At 34.1% G+C, this 16,541-nt stretch overlaps 1 protein-coding gene across 8 annotated transcripts in view; it reads right to left on the reverse strand.

Annotated features, from left to right (window-relative positions):
• DGKB (diacylglycerol kinase beta) overlaps nucleotides 1-16,541 on the reverse strand; it is a 695,350-nt gene that overhangs the window by 399,503 nt on the left and 279,306 nt on the right. For all 8 annotated transcript variants that reach the window (XM_025464249.3, XM_025464247.3, XM_025464246.3 and 5 more), the window contains 2 exons: nucleotides 7,527-7,612; nucleotides 4,654-4,743 (listed from right to left, as the gene is read on the reverse strand). In XM_025464249.3, coding sequence (XP_025320034.1) covers nucleotides 4,654-4,743; nucleotides 7,527-7,612 — 176 coding nt within the window. The remainder of the gene's footprint in view (nucleotides 1-4,653; nucleotides 4,744-7,526; nucleotides 7,613-16,541) is intronic.

Here is a 16,541-nt window from a genome sequence, read left to right on the forward strand (position 1 = left end):
ATGGAAGTATGCTACAATATATAACAAAATATAATATGATATCAATATATATACACTCAGCATATACACAAGCAAATAACAGTATTTAAATAAAATTTTAAGTTTGTCCCCAGCTACATCAAGTTAATAGCAGCATAGTTCAGTATAACACTAGAAAAATGTAGGAACAGCAACTGACTGGGAGAGAATAAAGCAGGAATGGATTTAGTGAAAATTAATTACCACAGCTAGATTCTAGTAGTGCCACTCACCTTAAAATCTTTAGCACTGGTTATGTTCTCAAAGTTTTTATGGATTAGCATGAAAGAGGCTAATATCAATCAGCCTTCTAGCCAAATAGAAATGGAAAGAAGTAAGCCATAAATCTATTTTGAGTATCACAACATCTGCAGTTCAGAGCTAATTTCCAAAGGTGACAAATTCCAAATTGCAGTCTCCAATTTAACAAATATTTACACCCTACCTGTTTGCATTTATCTATGTTCAAGTTTGTTAAATACCGATTCATAACTGTAAATAGTATTCCAAAACTCAAGATCATGTATTTTTTTTAAAAGACATGTTAAACTAACTAAATATACAAGTAAAAGCTTATGCCCAGAAAAAAAAAAAATGATGGTGTTTTGCTTCCATTATTTTGATTTAAACCTCTAATCCCTCTAGGCTAAGAAACAAAATAAAAACATAATTAATATTTATTTTCTATGGGATGCCTGGGTGGCTCAGTGGTTGAGCATCTGTCTGCCTTCAGCTCAGGACATGATCCTGGGATCCGGGATGGAGTTCTGCATGGGGGTCTCTGCGGAGAACCTGCTTCTCCCTCTACCTCTGTCTCTTTCTGTGTGCACATCTCATGAATAAATAAATTTAAAAAAAATAATTTCTGTGTAAAGGTATGACGTTATTACCAAATCTATATAAAACGTCATAGAAATTTTTAAAAAGGAAAGCAAGTCACATAAAGGAAAGCAACAATCTAGATTTGTCAATGTATGCTTACACCCTTACTCTTCATGACACATTTTTCCTGCAATAATCTTAAATTTTAGAGAGATTAATTACTGCTAGAAAAATTGAAAAGATCATGTAAATTAAGTATTTGCAAATGCCTTAGGACTTCCTACATTCTTACAGTCTTATATTTTCCCAAACATATCCTTGTAAAAAATAAATTTCAATATATTCCAGTGAATTAAATGATTATTGGTTGAATCAAGACCTTTATAAGCATGATGATAATAGCTACAACTACATAAAGTACTCAGCACAAACACTAGGTAAACAATGTGATCGTTTGGTATAAGAACCTACAAAATAGGCACTATCATTTTTTCAAACTCTAATGAGGAATCTGAAGCACACAGTAAGTAAGCAACTTGCTCAAAGATAGTTGCACACCTGGCAAGAAATAATCACACTTCACAGCATGTTAATTTTTAATAAACTTTACCACATCGCATCTCCATTTTCCTAATCACTAGACTTAAGCATTTTGCAGTCCCCCTTAATACCTTGGTTTCCCCAAAGCCCCTATTCAATCTACCAACAGGATCTACCAGTCCTTCCTTAAAAATAGAACCCCACTTTATCTACCTGCCCCATTCCATTATCACTACCCTGGTCCAGCAACTTTATTCTCTAATCACAAAAACTATAACACAAGTTCTGAGTTGGAAAAGCATGATTCTCTACATTTTCACAATTTCTTAATTTTCTTCAGTTTTTTTATACCTCCCAATTAATTTATTTTTGAAGACATTAATGTCATTGTATCATGCTGTTTTGAAATGCTTTCCATACTTCACTTTTTGCTTCAAATTCAATAAAATAAAATTCTTAACAAGACCACCAAGACCCTGCATTATTTGGCTCTTGATTGTCTCTCCAATCTCACACTAATCACTGTCTCCTCCACCCCCCCTCCATTCCAACCCACTGCCTCACAGATGATTCAAAAGATAATTCAAGAGTCATCAGCCTTGCTTCAGCCCTTTCAATTTCAGAAGCTATTTTCCTGCCTTATATTATAAATATAGCTTATATATTACCTCCTCAGAGTGGCCCTCAACTATGTAGCTGAATAGTTTCCCTCCATTATTTACTAAATATGTTTGAGACTTTCATAGCTTTTATCTAATTTTGTTATTGTATATTTTATTGTTCCTTGATTTATTGTCTGTGTACTCAATGAAAATATAATCTCCAAAAGGTAGGAACTTTTCATTTATTTTTTTTTTCACTCTAAATCCAGCACCTAAAACAGTATCAACATATGCAAGGCAAGCACAGGAGTTTATTATTAATATATAATTTGGCATATGCCACAATTCATATGTCATTGACTACTGATAATAATATATTTTAATTGTTTTATAAGGAAATCATGAGAAGATGCCTTGAATGGAACTTTTATGTCAATTTTGAGATTGAAGCCCTTTATGAGTTTGGAATTTAAATGAAATGAATAATTTTAATATCAAAAATATTTTTCAAAGAATATACAAGAAACCACATGTGTGATTCTCTTCCTTTTAATTAATATAGATATGTAAGCACTGGCATACAAGCATATATACAAGCATCTTATAAGCAATGTTTCTATGTATCTGTCTGTCTTTAGATTCTATGAGATTTAACTCCGTGTTTCAAGTTATTCTTTTACTAAATTATATTCTTTTTTAAAAGATTTTATTTAGGGGGATCCCTGGGTGGCTCAGAGGTTTAGTGCCTGCCTTTGGCCCGGGGCCTGATCCTGGAGTCCCGGAATCGAGTCCCACGTTGGGCTCCCAGCATGGAGCCTGCTTCTCCCTCCTCCTGTGTCTCTGCCTCGCTCTCTTTCTCTATGTCTATCATGAATAAATAAATAAATAAATCTTAAAAAAATAAATATTTTATTTATTTATTAATGAGAGACACACAGAGACAGAGAGGCAGAGACACAGGCAGAGGAAGAAGCAGGCTCCATGAAGGGAGCCTGACGTGGGACTTGATCCCAGGTCTCCAGGATCACGCCCTGGGCTGAAGGGGGCGCTAAACTGCTGAGCCACCTGGCTCTCCTACTAAATTATATTCTTAATGAAAATTATAAATATATCATTTATCAAGTTTGTAATTTAGGCCCCAATTCTGCCTGTCGTATACACATATACACATATACATAGAAATATACACAGCTTAAAGTTTACCAGTTGTCCAAATACTCATGGAAAAACTGTTTTCAAATTTTTGTTGTTGTTCTCAAATTTTTATTGTAAATCAGAGTTACTCATGGAGTTTGTTTAAAAAGAAAATCATCTGCCCAGTTCCCACCCCAGAGATTTCCATTCAGCATATTTGGGGTGAGGTCAGGCCACTGTATTTTTAACAAGCTCCCCAAGGGCTTCTCATTCACACTTAATAGACACTTTTTAAACTTCTCTAAGTAGAGACTTTTTAAACTCTAAGTTAAAGTTACTTAGTTTCATTTCTGACTTCTTTAGCAAAATCTGGTTTTCTTTTCTTTGGCATCTTCAAGTAGAGCCTATTAATGAAATTTCAAATTATTTTAAGACCTTTTGATATATTCCCCTCTTACCCTATTTCATCCACACTATTCTATTTTGAGTTCCTTGAGTATGTCAAGTCCCTTCCTACCTCTGGGCCTCTTACTTGAAATCGTTTCTGCCTATTAAGTCTAGTCTCAGTTCTGTATGGCTATTATTTTTCCATCTATTAGGATTCTCCCGATGTTATCTTGTCATTTCCTCAATGAGGCCTTCACTATATTGGTTATAGGTTATCTTGTTAGTAGGATGTCTCACAACTTACTTATGACTTATTTGCCACTAGAATCCAAGGCCTCTTTGAAGGTAGACCTTGTTTTGCATCCTTACTCTATATCCCAAGAACAGAACATACCAATTGATATAAAGTGGGTCTCAAAAAGTAAGTGTTCCTTAATGTATTTATTCCTGGACAAGTTATTCATTAGTCTTTCAATTTTTCCTTTGTTCATGATTTTGTTACACAACTCAGAGACTAAAAATCTTAAAATAATAAATAAATAAATAAATAAATAAATAAATAAATAAATAAATAAATAAATAAAAAATAAATAAAAATCTTAACAGGGCAGCCTGGGTGGCTCAGCGGTTTAGCGCCGCCTTTAGTCCAAGTCGTAATCCTGGAGTCCCAAGATAGAGTTCCACGTCAGACTCCCTGCATGGAGCCTGCTTCTCCCTCTGCCTGTGTCTCTGCCTCTCTCTCTCTGTGTGTGTCTCTCATGAATAAATAAATAAAATCTTTTAAAAATATCTGAACACTACTTAAGAGTCAGCCCATGTTTATCTCATTTCTTAAGCCAGAAACCCCAAACCAAAGAGGTTTAGAAGCTTGCCTTGCCCCATCAAGTCTATAATTAACATCAGAATAAAAGCCAGCACTCACACAGTCTAGCTCCTGGGCCACTATTTCTTTCTCTACCCTGGACGATTGTTCAAAATTATATACTGCATTTTTCAAAGCAATTATATTTGCTAAATTCACTTGGCAGTTGTCATGTATTAAAAATGATGGGTTTAGGATTATTTTTAAGGAGGGGATGCTGTCCACTGTATTTCTTTCTTTTTTTTTTTTTTTTTTTTAGTATTTTCATTATTATGTTAGCTGTTTTACCTCCTCCCCATCGCAGGCATCTTGCTAGATCATTGCCGGTCCCAAGAGGCAGAATAGCAACTGGAGGATGCTTGACAACATTAGCCTTTTCTGTGGAATCAAAAATTAAAATAAAATAAAATTTTGATCACAGATGGAACAACAGTATAAAAGACAGCTTGGCATAAAATGAAGGCATTCCACTAGGTACTTATAACCAGAAAATGTTACATTTTATAGCTATATAAAATTATAAACTAAGATTAATTCATATGTATTTGTTGCAATTTATAAAACACAAATAAATACCACAATACACAAAGCAAAAGGAAATTTCAAGACCCATGTCTGAAGAAAGACTTTTAAAATCTTAACTCAGTTAAAAATGGTGGTGGGTATGATTTAACATTATTGAAATCTCAGAGATGCAGGTATATGTGTCAGTCATATAATGTACTAGAGAGGCATTACCAAAGTGGAGGTGTGGGTTCCTATAAAAAGTTATTTTGCAACACCAACTCCAGATACATTTCACTTTAAGGAATAAAATATTTTGAAAAATCAAACTCTAAAAGCTAGTAAAATGCTAAAACAGTTTTATTTTGTTGTTCCTACCCATGGTGGATCAGAGTAAGCAACATAAGAACCGGGTAACTCTGAGATCATCAGGTTTTCTTTGAGATTAAGCTTTACACAACGTAATGCGTTGGGCTCAGAGCAGTAAAGATCTCTGCATCGAAATTCCACATAGTTTCTTTTTTTTTTAAGATTTTATTTAGTTATTTGAGAGAGAGAGCATGAGCAGGGGGCAAGAGGAGCAGAGGGAGAGGGAGAAGCTGACTCTCCACTGAGCAGGAAGCTTGCCACACCAGGATCCATCTCAAGACCCCAGGATCATGATCTGAGCTGAAGGCAAATGCTTAACCCATTGAGTCACCCTGGCACTCCAAAATTCCACATGGTATGGAATTTATTTATTTATTTATTTATTTATTTATTTATTTATTTATTATGCACTTGAATGAGATGTGGAGCCTGACATGAGGCTAGATCTTACCACCCTGACATCATTACCTGAGCCAAAACCAAGAGTCCATGCTTAACCAACTGAGCCACTCAGGTGTTCCAACATAGTTTTGTTTAAACCATCATATGCCTTCAATGACTCTCACAAACATATATTACCTTTCTTCATTTTTTTTTCTATTTTCTCAGCATCTTAAAGTGATTATGTGTTTGTGTGGAAGAATGGGAAGGGAATTGATTATTTTGGGATGGATGTGTTATGGTGTAGTAGATAAGGCTTGGATTTGAGCTAAAATTAACTCATAATATCCTATTGTTTTCACTAAAATTCTCAAGTCCTGAGACTTTGTTGAAGCAACTAATTTCTGCAGTTCTCAAATTCTGTTTTTCTTCTTAAATATTGCATATTTACATCTTTTGTTGGAAGGCCAAGGAACACGATTTTCACTGTTTCTTAAAAAAAGGGGGGGGGGAATCCCTGGGTGGCTCAGCGGTTTAGCACCTGCCTTTGGCCAAGAGCATGATCCTGGAGACCCAGGATCAAGTCCCACATCAGGCTCCTCTTGCATGGAGCCTGCTTCTCTCTCTCTGCCTCTCTCTCTCTCTCTATCTCTCTGTGTGTGTGTGTGTCCCTCATGAATAAATAAATAAAATCTTTGAAAAAGAAAACAGACTAGAGTCATAAGATGCTCACCAAAAGCTCAGCATAGGATGCTGACAATATGCACTCACTTTTAATTGAGTACTTTTATGTGCATGAAAAGATAGAATATGTTCACCTGCATTTACTAAATATAAGTGTTTTAATTTATATAGATAGTAAAATCTTTTTTTGAACCAATTCTTTCCCTTTTCTGAAAAGGCCCATTTAAAAAAAAAAAAAGATTTATTAGAGAGAGAGGGAGAGAGAGAGAGAGCACCAGCATGAGAGGCAGAGACAGAGGGAGAGAGAATCTTAAGCAGACTCTGTACTGAGTGCAGAGCTCAACACAGGGCTTGACCCTGACATCATGACCTCAGCTGAAACCAAGAGTCGGATGCTCAGCCAACTGCCCCCTCAGGCACCCCTGAAATGGCCATTTTTAACAAAGAATTGGTCCAAAAAATGGATATTTGTTTGAGATATCTCCTAATGAAGGTCAATTAATGATCACTCTACTGATAGTAATCAGTTTTGACAACTGTCTCTGAAAAACCAGATAATTTTTCTCAATCATCAAGCTTTTGTGATACATGTCTACATTTTATCTTCAATCATATATCTTATAAAACTAAAGTTGTAAAAACTTAATCAGAAAAACAAGCTAGGTTAAGGGTAAATGGTGAGCTCTAATCCCAGTTCTATCAACTCACAGCTCTCAGATTCCACTCTAATTATTTAACTTTTCCACACCTTAACAGCTTCTTTCTAAAATGGGATTATCAACACTGTGTTACAGTGTTGTGAGAATTAAGATGAATGCGGTAAAAAAACCTTAGTACAATGGCTATGAAAATAAAATAAGTACATCTATTTGACACAAATTTTATCACAAATGCTAAGAATCTCTTTGGCTCCCTCCCCAGGGCACTTAAACAAATGGAATTTATAGAGCCTGATCTCAAAATAGCTCTGAGGGTTTATTAAATTCCATGAGAAATGGATTAAAAAAGAAGTATCTCTAGATACTTGCAAATTATTTTGTCAATTATAACTTTAAAATATAGAAAACATATTAAACCAGTAAATAATCTGCAACAACGCCAGATATCCCATTGCATCACTGTAGCATCCAAAGATATCAATGCACTCATAAAACAAATAAAACATACAGAATTTTAGGTTTCCACTTGCATCCCAGCCATGTTTAAGTATGTGTCTTCATTACCTATGCAGTCCAAAATCCACCCCACGGTTCCATCTCCACCACAGGCTAACACTCTGAAATCAGGAACATCACGGAAAAAGTTTAACCTGAAAAACAAGCACGTTTTAGCACATAATTGATATTTTAAAATTCGGATTTTTAAAGTTTTGTATTCTTAGCATTTTATCTAATAAAAGACATTTTTATATTACGGAAATTATAGGATAATCTCAATGATTTTATTGAAAAATATTAAATTCTTATCTAGAATACAATTCTAAAATTAAAGAATTTACATCTTGATTTAAACATATTTTAAATATATAATAAATATATTTTATTTTTTATCAACTCTAAAGTTTAAAAAACAAAACTAATACAATATAATAATTTTTATTAAAATCTCTCACGTGATCAGCATTTCACATATAATGCAAAGTGACATATACTACAATATTTCATTTAATAATTTTTATTAAGCAAAAATTCTCTTTTGAATAATTGTGTAAGTATAACTATTATGCCAGCAAATATGTCTTTGAGAGTTTTCAACCTTTTCCATTACTGGAAAAAACTGATTACACCACTTCTGGGGTGTTTCAGTGTTTCCTTTGACTTAGAATTGGCAAATGAGAGCCAGCCTTTCCCTTGTGTTTTGACATGGCCCTCAGTGTTTTTACCTAGGAATACTCAAACCTAATTGCTAAGTGGGCTGTAATAAATGCCCATAGCTTCTGTTGCTACTGCAAACAGCGCTGTACTTATTAATGCAACCTACCTTAGGAGAAAGTTAAAAAGGCAGGTAATATAACCAGTTACACAATAGCACATGCCTATTTTCTTGCAATAAAAATTTAAAACAAAACAGAAACATGTGGCGTGTGTCTGTTCACCTCTCTTGCCCAAGGATAACCACTGGTCGTAATGTAATATGCAACCATCCAAGAAATGTTTCTATACATTTACATATGTGAATATATACATATGAATGTTATTATACACATATTTTTAACATGAATGTGATTATGCTATACATTTTGTTAATTTGTGTGCACTTTTTAATTTAAAAATATCTAAGAGGGATCCCTGAGTGGCTCAGCGGTTTGGTGCCTGCCTTTGGCCCAGGGCGTGATCCTGGAGTCCCGGAATCGAGTCCCGCATCGGGGTCCCGGCGTGGAACCTGCTTCTCCCTCTGCCTGTGTCTCTGCCTCTCTCTCTCTCTCTGTGTCTATCATAAATAAATAAATAAATCTTAAAAAAAAATAAAAATAAAAATGTCTAAGAGAGCTTTCTGTGTCAGCTCATATAGTGTTGCATCATCATTTATAAGTGAATGTATTACATAGGGTATAATTCTGTGATCAAATAAACCATTTCTCTTCAGGTACTTTTAAGCTATTTCTAGTATTTTACTGTTACAAAAAATAAGTATTGTAGTTAACACTATTCAAAGGACATTTATGGGAACATATACATATGTTTTGAAGGCTAATTTTCTAGAAGGGAAGTGTTCCACTGTATCACCATGCTACTCTCTGAAGAGCTCCCACTATAAAAGATGTGTCAATTTCCTTCAACTCCAAAACACTACATGTAAACAGCTTTATGATATTTCTTCAACAATAATGAAAACTCAAATTATTGTAAAATCACACATTCTTGTTTGGCTAGTGGTTTAAGCTTATTTTTGTAGGTTTACAGGTGTGTGATCTCTTCTGTGAACTGCATCTTCAAACTCTTGCCCATCTTTTCCACTGAGTTGTCTTTTGTTATTACTATCTTATAAATTCTACATGTTATGAATGTTTTTCATTTAAATTAGCATTTTTAGAAAAACATCTTGTTAAAGTAATACAAACAATGCATAAATAGAAACATATAAAAATTAACTAAAACCTCACCACTTGATAATAGGAACCATGAGTATCTAGAATATCAAACTTCCATGTATTTCCCAAGGTTTTATATTGTGAATATTTACCTTCTGTTAGACATGCTACAATATTTTCTTTGAGACTATTTCCCATTTGTTTACCTATATTATGCATCATATAAGATGATACATAATTTAATTACCTATGTACCAATTGCCCACCCCCAGGGGAGAACATTCCCAATAACCTCTGTGCTCTTTCCCTATAGCAGCCTTCTTCCTCAACCACAAATGTGAGCACTATTTTCAATCTTCAGTTATCATGCGTATGCCATAGACAACACATTGTTCACTTTTTGCTTTTTCCACTTAGTATTGTTACTAAGACTCATTCATGTGATAGCTGAAGCTCTCTCCACATATAGTGAACTTATTTAATTTCTATTGCTAAATATCATTTATGTGAATGTACCTTTTTAAATCCATATCAATGGACATTTGGATTGGTTGGTTTACATTCTTACAAAATCTGCATTATTTGACATTCTTCCTTAGTGCTCATGAACAGTGGCTACTTTTAGAGGATGATATGTGCAACTTTTTGCTTCCCAAAGAAGTTCTACCAATGTATGCATTCATTAACAATACAGATATTTGGCTGAAGTCATTCTCTGTAACACTTTTAATGTCACACTTCTCAATTTCATGTGTTTCCTCTTTTGTGAAATGGCTGTTCATGGCTTTTGTTTCCTTTACTCCTTTTTCTCTTGCTGATTTGTAAAAACTTCTTTACTTGTTCTTAACTTTAATGCTTTTCTGCAAATATCTTCTACAAACTGAATTTTTTAACTTTAATTGACTTCTATTTCAATAAACAAAATTTGGTTTTAATGTATTCAAATGTATCAATCTTTTCATAAGTGGTTAGCACTTTGGCCTGTATTATGTAAGAATAAGTTTGCCTACTCAGAGGTCAGAAGATAACTCATATCTACTCTTTTTAAAATTTCAATTTTACTTTTGACAATTCTATGTGGTGGTGTGAGGTAAGGATACCTTTATTTGTTCCTTTCCCTTCCTACCTCCCTCCATTTCTCTCTTTCCTTTTCCTTCTTTCTTTTTTCCCTTCCTGCCTGCTTTCTTTCCTTGTGAATGCTATACACCAACATTTTCTTGTCTTTAATCCATCTTTTTATTTATTGGATAACTTCTACTTCCTACCATGCATCATAACTCAGATTTCCATATATGAGTACATTTCTTTTTGAACTGTTTAATTTTATTCATATTTTGTCCATCCCTTTGCCAGTCTCACATTCTTATAATTCTTTGAGTAGTTTTATAGTAAGTCATTATCTCACAGAGCATGAAGAATCTAAGCTATATTCCTTCTGTGATTTTCCAAATATATTTTAAAGCTAACCAGCCCACAAAAATAAAAATAAAAACCAATTATGATTTTGATCTATTAAGCCTATAGATCAATTTTGGTAGAAATAAAATCTGTATAATGTTAATTAGGTTTTCTCACCCATGACTATAGGATATTAATAATAATGGTACTATTACTGATCTTCAATATTTATAATTATTATTTCTAATTTTGTTGTCTAGAGCTCCAATATGTTGCTGAATTCGGATATTCATAGGTAATGTCCCTATCTTGTTTCTAAATTTAAATGGGATATTTCTATATTTTCTCCATTTAATATGATGTTTTTGTACAGATTTTCCTTTTCTTTTTTGACTGACACCTTTTTATGGTAGTAAAGTTTCCTTTTATTTCTGATACAGTAAGGATTTTTACTATGAATCTGTTAAAAAGGTTTCCACATCTTTTGAGATGTTGATATATTATATCTCATTTAAACAGTACTGTGGGAAAATATATTTACATATTTTTGTATTATTAAAGTAACCTTATGATACTTTTATATACCGAAATTGGACACTTGAAATTTTTATAGAGAACTGGACTTGGTTTGCTAATATTTTGTTTACATATTTTGAATCTATATTCATGAATCCAACAGCCTTACTATTTTTCTTCCTGATACCATCTCTAATTTTTTTGTCTAAATTAGTCTGTCTCATAAAGTGAGTTGCAGAATATGCCTTCATCGTACATTTTTGGAAGCATCTGTACAATTCTGGAAGTTCCTTAAAACTGGTAGCACTTGCATATAAACTATTCTATTTCTGGTGAGTCTTTGACTTCTTTCTTTTTTAAATAACAATTCAATTCCTTTAATGATTATTAAGCAAAATTTATATTTTGTAATTCTCTCTAACTCAGTTTTTGCCGGTTGCATATCCTATTAATTTGTCTATCCTAAGTTTCAAATATTGTCTTATTGAAGCCTAGAAAAGCTTTTCAAAATATGCTGGCAGCTGGAAAGTTTACCATAGAGCTAATTGTTTTTGGTGAAAGCCTAACCATCCATTTGACTCACCATTGTTCTTCTACTCCATGATGATGTTTCATCTGTTATTCATTCTTGTTTCTTTTAAAATTGTCATCATTGGTTCTTCAGCAGCATCCTACCCCCAAACATAAACCCCATGTGACTATCAGACCAGCTTACTCTCTGCAAATTGATTGCTAAATGGATTGAAAAATTGACCTCTCTATCTCAGCCTCATAATGCACTCAATCCATCCTGTTTTCCCTAGAGATTCATTCTTTCTTTATTTCATTCATTCACTGAATTGTAGTCTTGGAAAATTATTTAATCATTGAGCCTTGGTTCTTTATCTTTAAGGAATACCTTAAAGATAATACCTTTTGCTGCTTTGGACTATTTTAAGAAATAATTTTTGTATGTAAATTAAATTGTACTATCCACAGATTATTACTAATTCAATTATTTTCCCTTCGTTAAAAGTAGCATATATGCTTTATAGGTCAGAGTGCCACTCCTCTATTTTCACCCCTCTTCCCTAGTGTTCTGGCAAAATAATCACAAAGAGAACTTCCTATCAAGCAAAGATAGATGGACACTGAGTTTTCCTACCCTCAATCTGAAAGTGTAGCCAGTGAACTACTGGGAGATCTGCTTATGGCATTGCATTAAGGACAGAAAATGCAGAGGAAAACAGGACTGATAGAGAACAAACAAATCCAAGGAACTTGGCAAGAACCAAAATGCAGGGTCCTGCAAGGGTACTAACTTTTTACTCTTAAGCTATAAAGACCAGCAGATGAGAGGCTCCCACTTCAAATGACATCCTAACAATGAGAAAGATGAGGGAATAAGGAGTGTCTGGAAAGATGCCTATTTGTGGAAACTTTAGTACTCTGAACTATACTTTCACCTACCAATTTCAGAGGTTCATTTGCAAAATTAACATGTATAAACATTTTGCAATGAAGTAATCATCCATGGCTCCAGATTTACTAGACTATTTCTATGGAAATTTATGAAATTAAAACTTAAAATGACTTATGAGGTAGATTAATAGTTTTTGAGTTACCAGTGTTGGTCATTAATGGTCTTCTGGAGCAATAACTATTTATCTACAATAGCTATATTTGAAAGAGATCTTATATTTATGTACAGGTTTCACAGCTCTGTGTCAGATGCTTTCCTATCACATTTGCTCAACAGCCACCCCCTACAGCACACCCTACAGTGAGTGGTGAGATTTTGAACCACTAAAAGCAAATCAAGGTATTTCATCTAAGATTTAGAAGTCCCCTTCCATTTCTAAAAAGTGAAGAGTTAAAACTAATATAGAGGGATGTCTGGGTGGCTCAGTGGTTGAGCATCTGCCTTGGGCTCAGGTCATGATCCCTGGGTCCTGGGATTGAGTCCCGCATCAGGCTCCCCACGGGACTGTCTCTGCTTTTCTCTCTGTGTCTCTCATGAATAAAAAAAATTAAAAAAAAGAAAACTAATATAGAAATTTTAGGAAGTTTTAATTAGTACCTAACAGTAGTATTTAAAAACTATTTATGGGGAATCCCTGGTTGACTCAGCGGTTTGGCGCCTGCCTTTGGCCCGGGGCGCGATCCTGGAGTCCTGGGATCGAGTCCTGCGTCAGGCTCCTGGTGTGGAGCCTGCTTCTCCCTCTGCCTGTGTCTCTGCCTCTCTCTCTCTCTCTCTCTCTCTCTCTCTCTCTGTGTCTATCAATGAATAAGTAAATAAATAAATCTTTAAAAAAACAACTATTTTTAAGAAGTTTTAAAACATTTTTAAAATGGGAAAACATTTTTAAAAAGAAGAAAGAAAACCTACAGTCTTGATTCCAGAATCTTAGAAAGTGTCTTATAACTAGATTTCTCAAATGATGATATGTGGGGATTCCTTCTTATTCTAATCTCATACTTTATCATCCAAAGAAAATGAATGATCCAGCCAGTCATTTATACATGATTGGGCAATATCAGAAATGAGAATGAACATATAAAAATAAATAAATTAACTATCAAACAATGTACATATTATAAAACTATTTTGTGATATTTAGAAGAAACCAGTATGAGACTCATAAATATTATTATCATAATAGCATAGAATGAATGTTCATTAATTGTACCTATTCATATTTGTTTGTATTAAAGAAATACAAGGTTGAAGGATTGAAAATGACTTTATTATACATCTTCAACTTTCCTTTTCCTCTTCTTTGTTTAGAAAAATATCATTTATATCTAGAGCTTCTCTTAAGAAAGATCTGCATTCTGACTTAAGCATTTTGAGCCAGAAACAAACATACTTAACTCTTATTACTCAGCTCAGTTCATATTGATACCTGAATGTACATAGTTACATATTACTCTACAGTTACAAGATTAAATGGCTTCACCATTGTCTCACTGAAATCAGGTTGAAATTTCTGGTTTGTGATGTTGTTATTGTTTTCAAAACCAAATTTAACCAATTATTCCTAATACCTTCCACCTTATTTCCTAATACCCAAACTGCATCTGTCACTGGATCACTGGTATCACTGGATAATATTATTGGTATCACTGGATACTATTATTGCGTCTGCAGTCAGATTTAAAAATCTATGCATGGAAAAAAAAAAATCTATGCATGGGGAATCCCTGGATGGCTCAGCGGCTTAGCGCCTGCCTTGGGCCCAGGGCGTGATCCTGGAAGCCCAGGATCGAGTCCCATGTCGGGCTCCCTGCATGGAGCCTGCTTCTCCCTCTGCCTGTGTCTCTGCCTCTCTCTGTCTCTCATGAATAAATAAATAAAATCTTTAAAAAAATAAAAAAATAAAAAATCTATGCATGAAGCCATTATGGCCTCCCAAATTTTCCTCCATACTATATATTACTAAATTAAGAGAATGTTTTATTTGATCTTTTCCTGTGGATCTTGATAATGCCAGCTTCAAAGTGATACTCAATTGTAATGTGCCTCCCCCAACATTTCAGCTTGCTTTCTCTTTCTTTCTTTCTTTCTTTCTTTCTTTCTTTCTTTCTTTCTTTCTTTCTTTCTTTCTTTCTTTCTTTCTTTCTTTCTTTCTTTCTTTCTTTCTTTCTTTCTTTCTTCTTTCTTTCTTTCTTTCTTTCTTTCTTTCTTTTTTTCTTTTCTTTCTTTCTTTTTTTTCTTTCTTTCCTTCTTCTTTTTTAAGATTTTATTTATTTATTCATGGGAGATACAGAGAAAAAGAGAGGCAGAGACACAGGCAGAGGGAGAAGCAGGTTCCATGCAGGAAGCCCAATGTGGGACTCAATCCCAGGACTCCAGGATCACGCCCCTGGTGGAAAGAAAGTGCTAAACCATTGAGCCACCCAGGGATCCCCAACATTTCAGCTTAAAGTAAAACTAATTATAACAATGTCCTCTTCACTTGTGTCTTAGTTATTCTATTTTACTAATAAGTTGTAAAGGTTAGGCAAACTAAAAACTGCACCTGTTTTTAACAAATTTGGCTATTCTTTTGAGGATATTATATGAAAGATAAACTTACACTGTGTTAGGCAACGGGACATTTCATGTAGATAAGTTGGTCAGTCATAAAAAATATAATTTGGACTTGGGCAGTCCTGGTGGCTCAGCGGTTTAGTGCCACCTTACGCCCAGGGTGTGATCCCGGAGACCCAGGATCAAGTCCCACGTCGGGCTCCCTGCATGGAGCCTGCTTCTCCCTCTGCCTGTGCCTCTCCCTCTCTGTGTCTCTCATGAATAAATAAATAGAAATCTTTATATATATATAATTTTGACTTATTCATATGAACTCAGTATGACTTAATGCTGTTACCACCACAGCCAGAAATAACTTCCAGAGTACTTGAGAAAATATATATTCCAGTGTACGATTAATAACTGAAACATTAATTTCATTATCTCTGGAAATATCAAAAACATATTTTATGTCTATGTGCATTTTTACAAGAGAAGGAGAGAGAAAGAGTAAGGGAGAAAGCCAGTGAGAAAAGTCAAAATGATAATAAGAGAAAGAAAATGAGAGAATATTTGTTCCTGGGAAACCTCTGTTATCTTATTAAATAGCTTTAATGTTCTTCTTGGCATAAAATCAGTTAGGAGAAATCAGGAAATAATAGGCTCCACAGTGTTCCTTCTTGATTAGTGTACATAATTCTTGGAAAATTAATGTGTTAAAAAATATCAAACTCTCTCAAATCATTTGTGAATTAATAAAGACAAAGTAATACTTAGCTAAAGCAGTCTAACCTTTTATTGAAATGATTCATGATTTCATTTGTGTAGTAAAATGCTTTTATAAAGATGTTACTTTAAGATACAAATGTATGCTGGTATGTAGAAAGTAGCAACCCTTTCAGGATGTCTTAATATTAACATAAATTAATATTTAAGGACCAAGTAACCAAAGAACATAAAATACCTTTTTTTTAGACATTTTCTCTCATCTATACATGTTAAGAGTTTTTTTGTTTTTTTTTTTAAGAGTTTATTTATTTTTTTGAGACAGAGAAAGAGAGAAAGAGAGCAGAAGCAGGGAGGAGGGTCAGAAAGAGGGAGTAGCAAGCTGCTTACCAAGCAAGGAGTGTGATCTGGGGCTCCATCCCAGGACCTGGGGATCAAGACCTGAGCTGAAGGCAGATGCTTAACCAACCGAGCCACCAAGGCACCCCAGAAGGGGGTTAATTTGACTCAATATTTACATAACCATATTTAGCACTACAAATATGCAATCAAGTTTGTGACCATATACATGTGTCT

The sequence above is a fragment of the Canis lupus genome, chromosome 14 (genome assembly GCF_003254725.2).
Source record: "Canis lupus dingo isolate Sandy chromosome 14, ASM325472v2, whole genome shotgun sequence".
In the NCBI taxonomy this organism is placed as follows: domain Eukaryota; kingdom Metazoa; phylum Chordata; class Mammalia; order Carnivora; family Canidae; genus Canis; species Canis lupus.